This window comes from Uloborus diversus, chromosome 7 (genome assembly GCF_026930045.1).
Source record: "Uloborus diversus isolate 005 chromosome 7, Udiv.v.3.1, whole genome shotgun sequence".
In the NCBI taxonomy this organism is placed as follows: domain Eukaryota; kingdom Metazoa; phylum Arthropoda; class Arachnida; order Araneae; family Uloboridae; genus Uloborus; species Uloborus diversus.
Genome location: NC_072737.1, coordinates 167,314,017 through 167,333,029, shown reverse-complemented (window position 1 = coordinate 167,333,029; position 19,013 = coordinate 167,314,017). Strand labels below are relative to the sequence as shown.

The 19,013-nt window shown below is 37.5% G+C and overlaps 1 protein-coding gene across 1 annotated transcript in view; it reads right to left on the bottom strand.

Annotated features, from left to right (window-relative positions):
- The window catches only part of LOC129225933 (b(0,+)-type amino acid transporter 1-like), a 186,343-nt gene that overhangs the window by 63,310 nt on the left and 104,020 nt on the right, over positions 1-19,013 (bottom strand). The window contains exons 2-4 of the mRNA XM_054860475.1: positions 16,669-16,851; positions 15,006-15,107; positions 12,694-12,954 (exon numbers count right to left, since the gene is read on the bottom strand). Of these exons, the coding sequence (XP_054716450.1) occupies positions 12,694-12,954; positions 15,006-15,107; positions 16,669-16,851 (546 nt within the window). The remainder of the gene's footprint in view (positions 1-12,693; positions 12,955-15,005; positions 15,108-16,668; positions 16,852-19,013) is intronic.

The window sequence follows — 19,013 nt, the reverse complement described above, 5'->3', positions numbered from 1 at the left end:
ACAAAACCGAACCCCATAATCTTCCCCTGTGTTTCAGATACGTTTGAAATAATTAAATTGGTCATCAATTTCATATACCACCTTACTTTTTTGACCTCTCGACGGCCTGCACATAGGGTAACGGCACGAGTAACAGGCATGCTTAAGACATCGCTCTCAGGTTAATTCAATTTTCTGAGCCTTTTAATGTATCTTTACTAACAATAAAGCTGAAAGTATCTCTGTCCGGAGGATGTCTGGATCTCTGTGACGCGCATAGCGCCTAGACCGTTCGGCCGATTTTCATGACATTTGGCACAAAGTTAGTTTGTAGCATGGGGGGTGTGCACCTCGAAGCGATTTTTCGAAAATTCAATGTGGTTCTTTTTCTATTCCAATTTTGAGAACAAAACTATTATAAGATGGACGAGTAAATTACGAAATTATCATAACGTGGAACCGTAACACGGGCACAAGCCAATTGGCGAGATACGAAATTATCATAGCGTGGAACTGTAACATGGGTACAAGTCAATTGGCGAGAAAATTCACCATACATTATTTGTAAAATATAAAGGCGAACCAAAAGACCTTTTAATTCTTCTATTACGGGCAAAGCCGTGCGGGTACCACTAGTTTACAATATTAATTCTATTTTTCTTTGCTTCTGCATCCTCTGAATTATTCAATTCTATTTTTATGTGCTCAACTTTGAAAAAAGGTTCGATCCCTAGCTACAGACACCGAAAAATCCGATGATACCCAGTAACAGATAGGATGAGAAAAGAATGAGTCATGGACAGAACTCCCCTTTTCTCTTCAAAGTGAGCAAAAGTACTTTACTTTTTGACTTAAACCTTTTTAAATTCAACTGAACATGAAAACCCGGCAGACCTCGTGGTAGCTGTTCATAACCTTCCACCACTGCCTTGTAAATACCAACTAGCTCATAAAATTCACTTTGATAACACTAGATGGTTGCACAGTATTCACGGGTCCCAACAACATCAGTTTTACCCGCCTGAAATTCGTGTTATTTAATTCCAAACTTACGACTGTCTGGTACAGGACCCTTGTCTCTTACTGGGGCCATTACCCTATGTATCTAGAGGAAGTTATATAAAAAGCGATCATAGTTCTTATTTGTCTTTTGTACATTAGCTAGTCCACTTAAAATTTCGTTGTGACACAGTATGTGTCACAACGTTATGACATGTAGTTTCTGAAAATTGTATGAATTTTATGTTTTCATGTTTCCATAGAATTTTAAAACTTTTTTTTTTGGGGGGGGGCGTAACACCACAAATCACCGCCCCGGGTGTCACACATGCTAGGTACGCCACTGAACGTGAGTACATAGTACACATTCCCATTTCTCTCTTCTTTTTTTTTGAGCAATCACGATTGCTTATTGCTTTCATTTGACTGTTTTGATGTGCTACCATTTTATTTTTCCGCCAGCACCCTCCGCACCATCACCGTCGACGGGCTCCTCACGATGCTGCTCATCTAGCGAAAGCCGTCTCCAGGTTGCATCCATGTCCTACACACACGCACATACATTCACAACTACACACACACACGCACACACACAAATACATACACCTACACACATACACAAACACATAGACACACACAAACACATACACACACTCAAACACATACACACACACACACGCATACATACAGACACCTACACATACACACAACTACCCATATACTTATCACACTCATGCCTGCACACAGACACAAACACATATTCCTACACACACATACACATTCCCCACCACACACAAACACTCATACATACAACTACCCATACACTCATACTTGCACACAGACACAAACACATATACCTACACACATATACACATACCCCTACACACAAACACACATACCCCCACACACACATAAACACACACGCCTACATACACACACGAAAAACATAATTTGAATTCAAGAGGTCAAAATTCAAATTTATTTATTTATTTATTTTATTATTTTATTTTATTTTTTTATTTATTTATTTTATTTTATTTTTTTTTATTTTATTATATTATTATTATTATTATTATTATTATTATTTTTTTTTATTTTTTTGAGTTATTGAGAAACATTAAATATTTTATAGGCGTACAGTGAAACCATGCAGTGCACAAATCAGATTTTCCGTTAAACTCAAAACAAATGGCAGCAGGAAATGCGTCACAGATGTTCACAACCAATTAAAGCGGGTATTTCGTCAATCTTCGAGCCCATAACGAACCATCCGCGAGGCATAAATCAAGAGAATTAATTTCTATTTACTCCAACTTGAGGGGAAGTGACAACAATTTGATGCGAGCATTGCGACACTGAAATCTTCAAAACAAGAATATGCGGCCCAAACGTAGACATAAATCTGTCATCGTTAGTATCACCAAGATCGTCTTTATCGTTCTTGTCATAATCTTGGTCCTCTTCTTCGTAATCAAGAGATGAGAAGGTTTTTCTTTCGAAATCAAATTACGATTATATTTTACTCTGAACGAAGGGAGACGGGAGTAGGTGCTGCTTTCTGTAAACTCATTAAACGGATACGGGGAACTGAATGTAATGGCACATTTCCAATTCCAAATAATGTCTCTAATCCTCATTAACTTCAACAAAAACTGTCAACATTCAAGTTTCAGCTCCTTACTTAACAGGGAACCACACGAAAAGTGTAATAATGAAAAACGTTTTTTATTTATTTACTAGCTGCGTCACCCGGCTTCGCACGGTCTACAGTCGAGTCCCAACTTACGCGAGGGATGCGTTCCAAGACTCCTCGCGTAAGTCGAAATTTCGCGTTGTGGAGAAATATACGTATACATTTCTTTTAGAAGCATTCCAAATTCTTATAGACACTTATAAACACCCTTCAAACTGCTTTAAAGCATTCCTCAACTATACACGAAAGTTTCTTACATAAAAAAACTGCATTTTTACTGTATTTAAAAAATAAAAACTGTTTTATTCAACATGAATAAAATGAATAAAACATAAAATAAATTTGTTCAATGTTCAAGCATATCAAGAACCTTGGTTTTTCTTTTAATCAGAAACTTTCTCTTTCTTCCCATCTTCACAAACTTTAGATAAAGGTACCACTAAGGTGCCATTATATTTCATTAACTTTAATATTTAGAATGAAAAAAATAAATAAATAAAAGATGCTGAGTGGTTATTTGATGCACTAACAACGCGATGTGTGGACTAGTTTGAGGTGGGAATTTTCGGTGTCAGTGATGCTTAAAGTGATATAATAACATTCACGAAATCAGTATTTAGTAGCCAATAACGAAGCCGATACATCCTTCCAAAAAATTTCGTGTTGTGGACGAAAAATTTGCTTTGGCTCTAAAATTCGTTGCTCATGAAAACAAGAAATAATATGTTCTAAATAAATATAAAAAATGAGAAGCATCTTTGAGCTTTTATGGAAACGAATTTAAATATAAAATTATACACTAGAGTTCTAAAAAAACTAATTAAATAAAATTAGTAAAATAATGTGTATTAAAAAATAATTGCAGAATATCAATATGCATACATAAAGCATTAATATATCAGAAATTCTGAAAGCTAGATCATACTCTTTTTTGTTGACTTGTAATTGTTCTGTTGAATCGTTCTCTTCCGAGTATTTTGTAGTTCATGGGTTTTTGCTTTAGTCTTAATAGCACAGTATTTACAGCAAGATGAATTGTTAATAAAACATTTACAAGATTATTTACAGTTCTTGCCTGCGCAGGGTGGAATTAAACTCTCTGGTAACACTGGCTGCATCATAAGGTGTGGGACTTTATTGTTTTATTTTCATTCAAGTGAAACCCAAACTGGGTTACATCTAAAGGCACTGCTAAGGTACAGGGGGATTGATTCAATAATACAGTTGAGCAATACTTCTTAGCACATGTTGGAAAGAACTGCAGGAGCATGGTAGAGAGCTGATATCATATTTATTTCTGATGGAAATGACAAGAAATTATTGTGTGTAATGGTTGCATTCGCAAAGAAATATCTATTTTCTTGACAATTTTTTTTATATTACAGCTTCTAACAGTTGAAATTCTGAAGCTCTCAGATATTGTTTTAATGATAACTCTAGTGGACAAAAAACAGTTTCCGACTTTTTTGGTAAAGAGAAAGCATACTTTTTGTTCCTATTTCACTTGTTGAATCGCAGTTGGAAAATGCATCAAAAGCTTGTTAAATTTTAGATGTTTTTTTCCCGTAAGTGCTCCTGTAGATAGATGCCATCCTAAAGCTCTTTTCCTATCCACAACACCAGCACATGAAATGGCAACCTCTGTCCTTTTTAACTAAGATTGCCAATAAGAATTCATTAGTTTCTGATCTATAAACTATTAGTTACTTTTTCTCCTATTCTGCACTGAATCATATGCAGGAAGATAGATTCTGTTGCGTGCTTCGTCGTGGTTGGACTCGGGCATTTCAGAGAAATTTATTACTTGGCTCTCAGATTTTAAATAATATTCATTTTCGTTTTCAGAGTTACCAGTCACCAGAAGCTGATTGGATGCAGGAACGGATATGTTACATATTACATACTCTGAAATGTACTTTTAAAGGTTGTTTTTATTTTCAGGAATGGCTATGACACAAAACCACTGGTTTGGTACCTAGTGATTTTTTTTAATAAGCGAAGGAGACTTTCATGAACTTCTGGTTTTCAAGTTATGAAAACGACAGTGAGATGTACCGATCGTATTTAAGGTCCACTCGTGTAGCTTGACTATTGGGGAGAAAATTTTATTATTTTTCATTTGGAGGACCTGCAAAATCTTTGCTGCATTCGAAAGTGTGTTTGAGACATTATGGACCAGAGTCATTCCATCGATAACGTGAACTTTTTTCTTAAAATAGGGTGCTTCTTCTAGAGTTTTGCTGCAAGAAGTATCATTTTCAATTACATTCACGAAATCGGACCTCTCGCTTTGCTTCAGTGAACCATTCTGATGAACCTAACCTAGCATTGGGCTTATTGTATGGGAATGATTTTTAGATGTACTAACATCACTTTTGAGCTAACATTTCCCTGGTTAAATGTTTTTTTGATTTTCTTTTGCTGTTTTGCAGTCGCTATTGAAGACATTGCCATTGCAAGACTTCTCTGGATAAGAGACCATTCATATTTTCTTTAAAGTTCCACTGAAATTTTGATGCTGCTTATGTGGCAATAGCCTCGCTCAGCGCTCACTATGTTTCATAACTCAGGTGTAAAATCTGCAAAAGGGTTATCCTGATAGTTTATCCTTTCCGTAATTACTTCGTACTTGCAAACTTGCATGTTTTAATTTTTTAAAAAGTGCCATTGTGACCCATACTAAACAGCTATAATGCGTTAAAAGTTAAATAATTAAGTAATTACTTAACTGGGACATTGTTTTGATAATATTACGAAATAAAACCGCCAAAACAGGAGAGCCACGAAATTTTCTTTGGTTTATGTCGAATATTCAAGGTACATTCCGCAAACTTTTTTTTTTTTTGTGAATTACCTCAAATGCTTTTTGAGCTTGCTTTTATTTCACTTTTCAACGCTTTGATAATGATTAAGTAATTTTAAACAAACAGGATAATGATATTTCAGATTTTATTGGTTCGAAAACAGTTAAATAATTTTGATAATTTGAAAAAAAAAATGCGTATTTTATTCAAAATTTTTGCTTGTTAGAGAAAAATAGAATTTTACTCAGAAACGAACAAAGATATGATCACAGTCATATTTAGCCTTTATGTAGGCCTTGTTTTGTTGCGTCGATTGCCACTATTTTCAGTGTTTTATTTCAAATAGTTCGCGAGTTATGAGTGTTTTAGCAAACGGCTCCCTCCACTTCTTTCCCACCTTCCCCGGGGTTGTCGACCACCCGGGGGGGGGGGGGGGCGACAACATGTGGTTTCATAATCACTATAGTGCCTGTGACATTAATCAGAAATAATTTTGCTTCAGGTCTCCATGCATGCTCAAAACCCCCCTTCAGATCCTGAACTATACTGCAAATCATGTTCGAGCTTGTTACTGTCATTTTGTTTTTCAACTCGTTAACAGTATTTAAATAGTTTTAACAAACTGAATAATGATATTTAGGACTTTATTTGAAAAAAAAATTCAAACAATTTTGATTTGGAATTTATTTTGGTCAAAAAAAGTTTGTTTTGCGCATTTTATTCAAAAATTTGCTTGTTTGCGAAAAATGGAATTTTACTCAGAAACCAACAAAGATAGGTCTAGCCTTTCCATGCATGCTCAATCCCCTTCAGATCCCGGTCTATACGTAATCAAGAGAGGAGAAGGTTTTTCTTTCGAAATCTAATTACGATGTCTTTCACTCTGACGAAGGGAGACGGGAGTAGGTGCTACTTTCTGTAAACTCATTAAACGGATACCGGGAACTGAATGTAATGGCGCATTTCCAATTCCAAATAATATCTCTAATCCTCATTAACTTCAACAAAAACTGTCAACATTCAACTTTCAGCTCCTTACTCACCAGGGAACCACACGAAAAGTGTAATAATGAAAAATAATTTTTATTTACTTACTAGCTGCGTCACCCGGCTTCGCACGGTCTACCTCGAAAATAAAAGTTGTGTCGGGTGATGCGTGTTCAACAATCAAGCTTGAACAAAAAACAAAAAAATCAGCGAAGTTTTGCGGTAGATTGCGGGAAAATAACCAAAAAGGAAACATTTTAAATTCTCCGAAAACAGGAAAAGCCTCAAAACAAAAGTCAGAATTTCATTCGTTCATATTCGAGAAAAAAAAATGGCAACAGATCTTTTTTCCCAATGATTTTCTTCACCGTTACAAATTTCAATAAAAGCATTGTTGCGGAAAGTTGAGATGAAGCACTGAATAATAATTTGAATGGAGGAAAGCCTTCGAAAAATAGGGATTTTATGTCGAAATCTAGGCGTCATAATTAATAGTTTTAAATTGATATCTCCGCTAATTATTATCGCAGGATTAAATTAAATAGCCAAACATAAACACGGGAAAATTAGGAATCTATCGATACCTGGTTCGATGGTCAGTACATTGGCGTTCGGGAGAAGTAACTTGGACATAGATACATAAAGATACATAAAACATAGATACGCGCAGTTTTTAATTATATAAGATTTATTTATTTATTTATTTTTATTTTATTTATTTATTTATTTTATTTATTTTTTGACACTAAAAGCATTTGCTCTCATGTCACCATAGTCGAGATATAAGATCGTTAAATCTTCAAAAATTAAAAAAAAAAAACCCAAGTTTAAAGGCTTGGCGAGAAACTGAAAGCAGACACGCACCGTTTGTATGTGGCAGGACATCCATAAGAATGTGAAAGATGTCTTCCATTATCCACCGAAACTCGCTGAACTAAGCGACTTTCCTCAAAATTTCGGCAGATTAAGACTTTATAGTTCGATGACGGGGATAAAAGGGCAAATAATTTCCTCCTCCAGAAACATCTTTTTCTATGCTCATTCAATTGCTAGTTTTTGAAACTTTTTCCATTATCACACTATCATATGGTTTCCTAGTCAGACACTCATTGTCCATCCTTATATAAATAATAGCCGATGATCGAGTAACCCGCGTGCTTCAACAATGAAAATCGCTCCACGGCATGATAATTTGATAATATGTTTTGGTAATATTTGACATGCAGGGAAATTCTTTATTGTGACAAAGCTCAACTCGATCCAGCAACTTAACCGTTTTACTGGTAAGACTTAGTCATTTCAGGGGACTGAAGAAACGAAAAAGCTGTCGACAATGAACGCTACTTACTGGAGTTTAGGGTTAATCCACTGCAATTAGAGTTGAAATTTCAACTATCAAAATACCACCAAACAACGCAAATTGCTTCGTTAAGATGTAGAAGACGAGAAGCAATTTTCACCCGTCATACCTTAACGGGCGACTTTTTAGTTTGAGAATAAAAGCACAGATTTGCTCACAAATAATGTCAAGACTTCGCGTTCTGAGCCTATAATACACAGGGTTTTTTTTTTTTTTTTTTTGAGATCAAACAAAACATCAAGCTTTTAGATCGCTAACTTCTTTGTCGAGTTCATTTTGAAATTTTGGAAAAAAGTAAATTAAAACTACAAAAACGCATATTAAATTCAAGAGTCGCGCGTATCTCTCAGATGCAAACAGCAGATGTGCAGACTGCTACTGAAGCTAAAAAATTCCAGTGATAACTACAATTAGAGGGGTGGGGATTAGCTGAAGTCCCACATTCGTAGCGCTATCTGGCGTAAAGCTACACTCATGTTTGTGAAAATTGCAACACCAAGAAGGAATTACGCAAATGAAATGAAATTCACAGGATACGTATAGCAGGGGCCTTACAATGATTATATCTAGAAGGGAGTCGTTAACGAGAAACCGATCAGAAAACCAGTTTTTCGCCGTGCGTGACGTCACTTTCCGTGACGCACCATTTCTCCCTACCATGAAGCTATCCTAAACGTCCTGCTGCCGACTTTAGCTGCCGAGAAGGACCATTCTCGTTTTCACCCGGGTGGCAGGTGGTGAGATGGCTTTCTCGGGAGGTGAGAAGTGCTTCCTAGTCAAGATGGCGGTGGCCAGAGAAGCGGTGTGACTGTTTACACTTGCGTAGTGATGGAAATTTTGCAATTGTGGGATTTAATGCTCGTAATTTTGCAAGAGGAGAAGTCTAGGAATTATTGCAGCCAAGTTACTTTTAATAATAGTAATATTATTATAGGAACATGGTTTTCATTAAACACTGACGCATTGTTTAAATCGGTTAGTAATTTAAATTAAATGTCTTTGGTTTCAAAATATTATGAACATATTTTCGTTATAGAGTGGTACGAACATATTTTTCTTAGGCTCATTCCCCGAATATGGATGTTTTTAAATAAACATTAATTATGATGAGGGCAAATAGATACACTTTTTAACAATTTCGATCGCGAGAAATGACTCATTTCTTGGTTTACATATTGGTGTTTCTGCCTTTAAATTACATGTTTTGATAGTTTTGACATACATGTTGCTGGATTCAATTTTGCGACGTTAAGCAACGTTGCTCTACAGGTAGGCGTTTTCTAATAACTGAGATTATTTTTACAGTCCCCCCCCCCTTTATTTTTGTACATATAATTTTGTCCCAATAAATAGTAGGGTATGACATTTGGTCAGTAGACTTTGGTTAATAGGACCTCAAGATGCTTAGAAATTTTTCACCTATCAAATATCTTTTAATTTTACATTTCATAAAATATCAATCTTTATTTTTCGAATCAAATTGCATTCAGTTTTTTTCCCGCAGTATGTTTACACATTGTTTTGTTGTAACCTCAGTACAAAATCAACGCGAAACACTTTCCATTTAATTAATTTAAAGAAATCAAGTTTAAAACCCACAGCACTTTTCATGTTAAGTTATAAGTTATACACTATTCTAGCAAAATTGATTTGCTGGACCACTGTTATTTCATTAGAAGTAATGAGAAAGGGCATTGTAGTCAATTCAAAACGATCGTTTTTGAATTCCCCAGGTTTATTATTTATCTATTATTCTTCAAATTTGCATTAAATAAAAAAAAATTTTCTTTTAAATATATTTCACTCTGTCTATTTGAAAATCCCTGATTGAGTAGATGGGAGTAAAGGCTATAACAGTAGCCTGAATAGCTCCCACCACTCAGAAAAGAACTTAATTTAGAGCCTGTTTATAACATAAGATAGAATTAAAAGAAAATAAATGCATAATCATACAAAGAACACATAAACACAAGCAATGCAATAAAGTACGTTTAATTTTATAACGGAACCCAGGTATACTATATTACAAATATGCTACTTTATCCGAAATTGACTGCAGTAGAATTGAGTATAAAATTTTTTAGCCTTTTCTTAAACAAATTTCGATTATTAATAGTTTTTAAAAAAATGGATAAGGTGTCCACAATCTTGGTCCGTAAGAGTGCCATTAAACAATGGATTTGTTTTTGCGTTAATAGGTATAATGTTTTCACGGTTTCTAGTGGGGTAATTATGGACCAAAAAATTCTGTCAAATGGTTCTTAAAAGCCCTTTGTTTTGCTTTTCAAAGATAATCAAGAGCGAGTCCATTGTTTATTTTTTCAAAAATATAGCAATTGCTTAGGGTTTTTTTTTTTTTTTTTTTTTTTTTAATTATTAAACCGCATGAAAGTTCATGCCAAAAGAGAATTCTTTGGTGTAAACGAAGATTAACAGTCACTAGTTTCAAACTAAAGCAACCGTGCTTCGCAAATCTGCATTTCTAATTTTACGAAACATAACCGTAAGGGTGAGTCATTATCAACGATTTAGGGGGGGGGGGAATAATCTTAAAACTATAACATTGTCAAATTTTATTCGCTTACTTACCGTGAAAAGATTTTGAAATCTGATGTATAATAAACAAAAGGCAAACAAAAAGGCACTTTGCATTTTAAAGTATTCTTTCGAAAGAATATTTTTAAAAGAAAAAAATAAGCCAAAAATAAAATTAATAAAATGCGTAAACACAAAAGAAAAAAAAAGTAGGTTATGACATATCAAGAAATGTATCTGTCAATTTGTTTGGCCATGAGATAACTCCTCGGATCCCGAAACGCCGTGGAATTAAAAGTTGCGGATCCCCGTTGCTGTGGACGAAAAAACTCAATAAGTACGGGAAACCGCAAATGCCGTGGGAAACAGAGATGCAAGCCTCTTTTGCCGTAGGAAAAAAAACCCCAGTCCGACTGAAGAGATTCCTTTCCCGCGTCACGAGTAGTTCTCGGAACGCTGGAAACAGAGACAAAATACTCACTCGATACAATGGTGGTAAGAGCAAATGGGAGGAACCGACCATTTTCTCGGTTGTTCTCGCTTTTCGTGAGGGAGAAAACGTCGTCACCAGAATGGAACGTTACTTACGTTGTAGGGCCCCAGGATAAGATATGCAAATGATTAGAATTACAGAGACGTCGCGCATGCGTGGACCGAGTTACGCCCTCTGAGCTGCGGCGTAGACTCTGTTTGTAAAGGGCTGTAAACAAGGGCGCCCATATAGGGGGGCAAGGGGCGGGCTCGAGCCCCTCTTAGAAATTAGAACTTCCTTGCTTTTAGTACTTTTTTCTTTGCAAAAATGTAAAAATATTTCTTCTCCAGCCATTAATGAATATGTTATTTAAAATGTCCAATATTAATAACTCTAATCTGTTCTGAAATTGGTTTTCATGGGGAAAATATCATGCTAAACCATGGTTAAAATATCTGAGCCCCCCCTTACACAATTTTGCATATGGGTGCCCTTGGCTGTAAAGGATTTTTGGAATCATTGTATGATTATCTGCCGATGGTTAGACCTTTCTCTTGTTCTTTATATGTCTCGTCCAAAATGCAGATGTCATACGAACGAGTAACGGAGTTTGAGTGGGGCTTCATGATTTGCATGCGTGAGGGTGAACTTACGTATTGAGAAATCAGTGCCTGCATGTGGTGTAGTGCCTTACCTGTGATGCGTATTTGTAAAAGATGGACAGAGGATGATGAAATTATCCGAAGGACTCGCGCCAGCCCACGCAACCGAACGACGCCACGAGATTATTGACACCTCACTCGCCTAGCTGTGATGGATCGTATAGCGTTCTCTAGTACGCTAGCACAATGTTGAAGTACGGCTACAGGTGTCACACTTGCTGCATCCACAGTTCGTCGACGTCTGCTGCACCAGAAACTGCATGCAAGGCATTCCCTAAACAGGATTTCCTTTACCCTCAACCGTTGTCACTTCTGGCTTCAATGGGCCCACCAGCACACCCAATGGCGTGAGAACTAGCAACAGGTCGTCTTCTCGGATGAGTCCAGTTTTAATCAGCACTATAACAATGAACGTGTTCGTGTCAGGCGTTACACATCGGAACGTCACCTCCCAGAGTGTGTAATCCGACGTCATACCGGCATAACGCCAGGCGTCGTGGTGGTCTGGAGCGTTACTGCATATCAAGGGCAGTCTCATCTAGTCTGAATAACGGGTAATCTCAATAGCGAGTGCTACTTCAGGGACGCCGGAGGTACTACCTTTTCTTCAGAGCATTCCTGGTGCAGTGTTTCAGCAGGACAATGCATGTCCATATGTCGCACGTAACGTACAAATGTTCTTCTGTGCACGACAGGTTACATTATTTCTTTGGCCTGCCTGTTCTCCGGATATGATTCCCGTCAAACATGTCTCGGATCGCATTGGTCGGAAACTCGCCCATATGTCTCGTCCGGCAGTTGGTACAGATGAACTTTGGCTTCAGATAGCCATGTGGGATGCTATTCCCAATCGTTACATTCAGCACCTCTATGATTCGATACCAAAACGTGTACAGGTTCGCTGCGCGCGACAGCTGCATTCGATATTAATTTACGCCAGTTATTTTCACTTCATTGATCCGTAAGTTTGATCGTTTATTTGTAGCACTCTGAGTAATATGTGCAATAAATTTTATTTCTTTTCAATGAGTCCTTCATGTTGCTGCAATTTTCACAAACATGAGTGTATTAAACCGAAATTATCACTTAGTTTCTCTCTCAGATATTCCTGCCCGCTGGAAGGTTAAAAACGACAAAATCGATAGGCATTGGGTATAGCGGGAGCAGCGACAGTACTGTGCGAAGAAAATTAAGTAACTTACGAATGGCAACAATGGCGACGAGCTTCTTGGCCAGGGCTGGACTGGGGCAGGTCGGGAAAAGCGGTTCGACGATGTACTCCGAGAATGTGAGCAGCATGATGGAGACAGCCGAGGGCTTGATGATCAGGGAGCACATCCACAGGTACAGGAAGGCCGGGATGGGGCCGAAGCGACCCTGCCGGCCGTAGACGCGCAGGTAGTAGGAGTACTCGGCCCCCGACACCGGAATCGCTGTGCCCAATTCAGCGTAGCATAAGGCCCCTGAGAAAGAAGAAATGAATAGATAGAATATCAATTATTTTTGAATATTATAACCTTCTCTTACGCTCAATTCATTTATACTAATGAGACATTTTTCCGCATACATTCTCACTTTATGTTCCCGGAATTCAAAATCTAGACATTTAATTGTGACATATTCGAGTAAAAGAAACTTATGTATCTTTTTTTTTTTCTTCTACGTCATAAGACTGTGACGCTATTCACCTAAATCTCCTTAAAGTCCAGTAACGTTTAGTCTTCATAAATTTGTCTGGGATAAAATTCTTAAAACCATAGAGGACAGAGCACCTCGTCAAATGTTAAGGGTTAAGGGATGTGCACAAATGATGTTACGTTTTAAAGGGGAAGGGGGTTGTGACAGTTTGTGACAAAATGGAGGATGGGAGTAACATGAAGTGTGACATCACGAATTTTTTATAAGAATATGAACATAAAAAATAGTGTGACATGTAACAAAGGGGGTTGAAGGGGTATGGTGAAATGTGACACTTTATAACAAAAAAGGGGATGAGGTCCAAAAATTTTGAAGAAAAAAAAGAGTGCGACATCATTTATGGACAGCCCCTTATTACTTCGCCAGAGGAGCACGAGGGACAGTTATTTTTACTACACCGATATGGTGTAGGTGTCCAAATATTAAGTCATTACTTGTTGTTCGTCAAAAAATTTTCAACAGCAGTTATACGAGGTAGGATCATTGGTACAGAAGAAAAAAAGGAAGGTTCTTCCATATTTTTCCACTAGAAAACCGTGAAGATTTCTGCGGCAAAAATGCCGCAGAAATTTCTTATTGTCTTTTTCAGCTGAGCAAAAAATTGTTTAAAGGATAGCGGGAAAACCAGCTGATGCAATTTAGATCTATTTTCGGAAAGGATATCCGCCTTCTCATTTCCAGGTACGCTACAATAACTGGAGATCTCTTGAAGAACTATCCTCCAGTCAGCGGTGATAGCATGGGAAAAGCAAGGGTTAGCCTCCTCATCAAGGAAGCAATCGTTAGGAGTAGGCGAGACAGTTTCCAAGATTGCAGTTTGAGAGTCTATGAAAAATGCCGCCTTTCTAAGAGTAGTGTCCAGTTAAACTATGCTCGGTGAACGGTTCGTAGCAAAAGAGGAAGAGAAGCATGTTATTCAAAAATTGCCCGAAAAATGGAGGAAACGTATTCGAGAAACAAGCCATGGTGTATATTTTTAACAAAACACTTGTTATCGTTCTTCCGAAAAAACAATTTTAGCACATTTTTTTCAGAAAAAAATCCGCATTTCATCTTGTACACCTGTATAGGGCAGCTTTGATAAGTTGAAGCTTGACCATGTTTACTTTCTTTTTTTGAGCAATCACGATTGCTTATTGTTCTCATTTGACTGTTTTTGATGTTACGCTGATTTTATTTTCCCGCCAGCATCATCTGCAGCATCACCGTCGATCGGTCGCCTCACGATGCTGCTCCTCTTGCGAAAACAGTGACCAGGTTGCGTCTATATCCTGCACACACACGCATACATACACACGCACACACCTACACACACACCTACACGTACTCCTACACACACACCTACTCCTACACAGACACATACACCACTCATGCCAGCACGTAGACACAAACACACATGCCTACATACACATACACACGAATGCCTACACGCACACGCGCGTACACAACACTCACTCACACGCACGCACGCATGCATACATACACTCACACACACACGCACCCACACACATGCGCCTACACAAACATACACGCGCATACACACGCTCGTGATTGCGAAAAACATAATTTGAATTCAAGATGCCAAAAATTCAAATTAATATAATTTTTTTTTTTTTTTTTGTTGTGTGTGTGTGTAATAAATACAGAACGTTGACTGGCGCTGAGTACAGTTTAGTTATTTTCGCAGAAGTTTACGATTGTATTCCAACTTTAACCAATAACAGATCTCGTTTTCATTGAACTCCCGAAAAAGAAATAAACTCTGTCAGGGTCAAGCTTCAACTTATCAGAACCTCACTTGGTAATTAGTTCGTACCTAGGTAAGCGACGACGCCGCATCCGACCCACACGATGAGGCTCATCCCCACCGAGCCAGAACGGAGGAGGACTCCCTTAGGGGAGATGAAGATGCCGGAACCTGTAACAGAAACAAAGAAAGTCAACAATTACTAATGAAGATGAATCAACAATAATAACACGTAGAAGAACGACAAAAGTGATAGGGGACAGTGTACAATTTTTGAAATACACTACTTGACAATTGCTAAGAAACATGTGATTTACGGAAATTGGTGCCTCAGACAGTTGTCCAATGGAAGTAAATTCAAGTTCAGATAGCGTGGTAGATCAAGACTCGTTATCTGTATAAAAAACAGTGCATGCGAAAATTCACGCTGTTTGGTGTTTAACAAATGTACGTTGAGCCAGAGGAAAAGATTTTACGTACACAAAAAAAAACCGTAATTTTATGTGTGTAAAAACAAGCCACACAACATCATTGAGTTTTCAGCCAAAACTGCCATTTTTATTATTATCGTTCCATGGAACAAGACAAAAACTGCGCCCTCTATATTAAAGAAGAAGTTATGAATTAAAGTAGAAGTAATTAAAATAAAAATAGAACCAAACAACAAAAATAGTGCCGGATGTTGAAAAAGGTTTTGCTCTGAAATTCTGTTCGGTTCTTGAAATATTTAGGAGTAAAATGTCAGCAAGATATCTTTTAAGTAGCTACGATCATGGACGAGCGGTGGAACGACTAGAAGCAGGTCTAAGTGTCACCACTGTAGCTGCTGCAATGGGTGTATAAAAAAAAGTGTCATCTCGCGATTAAAGAAGGCCGCCGAAGGTGGAAATGCTTTGCGAAAGTATACCGGGGGTCGTGGTAGGAACACCACACTTTCAGAGTATCGCTATGTTGCCCTCGTGGCAAAAAGGAACAGAAATTTCACTCCTGGACAAAACGCTGCAAATCTTGCAACCGCTACCGGTGCGCATGTTTCTGCAAGAACCATCTCACGGCGATTACATAATGTTGGTTTGTATGCACGGAAGTCCGTACGTTGCATCCCACTTCAACCACGCCATCGTCGAGAGAGATTACGCTGGTGTAAGGAACATGCAGGATGGGAGCGCCAAAATTGGTCTAGATTGATGCTCTCCGACGAATCTCGTTTCAGTGTGACAAGTGATTCTGCTCACCAACTTCTGTGGAGAGAGCGTAGAACACGTTATGCACAAAAATTTGTTTGTAAACGTGATCGGCACGGCTCAGCGTGATGGTGTGGGCAGGCATCATGCACAATGGCAGAACACCGTTTTACATTTTCGAACAAAGACTTCACACTTTTAGCGTCGTAAAGATATTGCAGAGCAGTTATGCTGGACCATATTCGTCTTTTTCAATCTGCACAGCGATTAAAATAATTGTTAAATAATATTAAACTTTGCCACATTATCTAAAAAAAGGTCTCTTTGTTTTTGAGTATGCTCTTTCAGAAAAAATACTATTAAAATTTTGGAAACGACCCCATTCATTGTAAAGTTTAATTTTATTGTTCTAAATTTAAAATGCAAACAAAAATGATTTTCTAATGCAATTGACATAAAAGTTACTTTTAATTAAAGTTTTAAAGGCACCCTTCGCGTTCATTCAAGTAGTTACTGTTGTATTCCCCCAGAGTATAAAATCTTCTCACCTATCATGGTTCCGACAACGAGGAATACGGCGCTGAACAGCCCCACCTGTCTCTTGAGGCCCTCCTTCTCCAGTTCCTGCGCCATTTTCTGGATCTTCCCCTCGCCTTCCACGGGGCTCTTGAGGTTGGTGCCCTCGTCGTACTCATCGTCGGTTGGGACGGACTTGAAGCGACTCAACACAGCTGGAAAAGAATGGTGGTTGAACAGACTTATAAAATATCTTCGCAACTAATGATCGAAGTCATGCAAATATATAAAGAAAAGATGTATAAAATTTGAATTTTTGGCATTTTAAATTCAAACTATGTTTTTTCAAATTATGCACGAGCGTGTGTGTGTGTATGTAGGCGTGTGTGTCTTTGTGTAGGCATGTGTGTCTTTGTGTAGGCATGTGTGTCTTTGTGTAGGCATGTGTGTCTTTGTGTAGGCGTGTGTGTGTATATACGTGCGCGTTTGTGTATGTATATGTGCGCGCGCGTGTATGTATGTACGCACGCGTTTGTGAATCTATATGTGTGCGCGTGTGTGTGTAGGCGTTCGTGTGTGTGTGTGAGTGTATGTATGTAGGCGTATGTGTGTATGTAGGCGTATGTGTGTGTGTGTATGTAGGCGTATGTGTGTGTATGTACGCGACAGTGTGTAGGCATTCATGTGTGTAGGCATGAGTGTGTGTATGTATGCGTGTGTGTGTGTAGGATATTGACGCAATCTGGAGACAGTTTTCGCTAGAGGAAGCAGCATCGGGAAGGGCTCGGTCGACGGTGGTGCAGCAGAGCAAGGCGGGAGGGGGGGGGGATAAAATCATAGGAACGTCATTCAAAGGTCAAATGAAAAGCAATTCGTGATTTCTCAAATAAATAAATAAATAAATAAATAAAAAACACTTTTAAAACCAAATTTTGAATGATCTTTTACATAAATCTTTTCGAACACATGATTTTGCAAACGTAATTGCATTAAGATAAAAGAGCAAATTTCAGCGGGAAAAAATTTGTACTCTTTTATAAATCACGAAAGCAAAGCCCATGTCAAGGTGGCACTTTTCCGTTGTTGGTGTCATGGAACGTTTTCGATGTTTTTCCCCCACTTGGTCAAAACGATGCATTTAGTGTCCCATCAAACGTTATCAAAATCTATATTGCTGAAATTCAATGATTTCGGATTCACAATCACACTCTTCATTAAACTAGCTCATTGTTTGCACAATTAACAAAATTACTTCTTTGACATTCGGTTGACCTCTATTTTCAAACACTAAAAGTTTTTCATCTTTTTTTCTATGCCAAATGCCAAACGTATGCGAGATTTGTTAAGCAAAAAAAAATTTTATTACCTTTTAAAATTGTGTGTTTTTTTTTTTTTTGATGAAATATATGAAGTGTCACATGCAGAACAAAATGGCTACTTTTTCGTGGAATGTCCCGATACATGTTGATTTTCAAGGATTTTCAAATCATTATTTCTCTACAAATCAGATACGTTTCCTTTTCTTTTCCTTTTTTTTTTTTAAACCTTAGCTTTCAAAACCTACAATTTGTTTCGTCATTGCTATATTAATAGAAAGAAAACGTTAACTAATTCGTACAACAAGTTACAAGAGGCTGACTTTAAATGCCCGTACGTCACGCAGGCAAATAAATTAAATCTTAAATAACAAAATTATTTAACAAAAACATTCTCTTTTGAAAATATACATCGAAAGAAAAAATTAAAAATGTGCTTTCTTCTGTTTAATTCAAACATGAAAATCTGTAAAAAAATTGCAAGTGAAATTATAGAGTCTGATTGTTCTTCATGGGACGGCGGAATATTCTCTTAAGTTTTTTAAGTTGTTTTGTTTAAGTTTCTCTATAAGTTTTTTTTTCTTTTCTATTTTTACTTCCTTTTACAAAAAGGAAGTATTGTTTTCGCGAAAAAATTTTCACTCAAAAATCGACCTTAACTTCCATTTTGCTCACCCTCGAATGAATATTGAGTTTTTTTGTTTCGACCCGAACACGCGTGCATATATACCTAAGAACGTATAGACGCCCAAAATATCCATTTTGACGATTCCCGAGTAAGTACAACGAGTTTTCTCGTAACGTCTGTATGTACGTATGTGCGTATGTATGCCGCATAACTCAAGAACGGTATGTCCTAGAAAGTTGAAATTTGGTACGTAGACTCCTAGTGGGGTCTAGTTAGTCCACCTCCCTTTTTGTTGCATTCGAGTGTTTCTAAAGGGGTCTTTTGCACCTTTTTGGGGGAAATCATAGTTAATTACAATGCAAACTCAAATGGTGTTATAATTTGGCGGACACTTGGCGATAAATCGCCAGTGTTTTGGTCGCCAAGTTTTTTC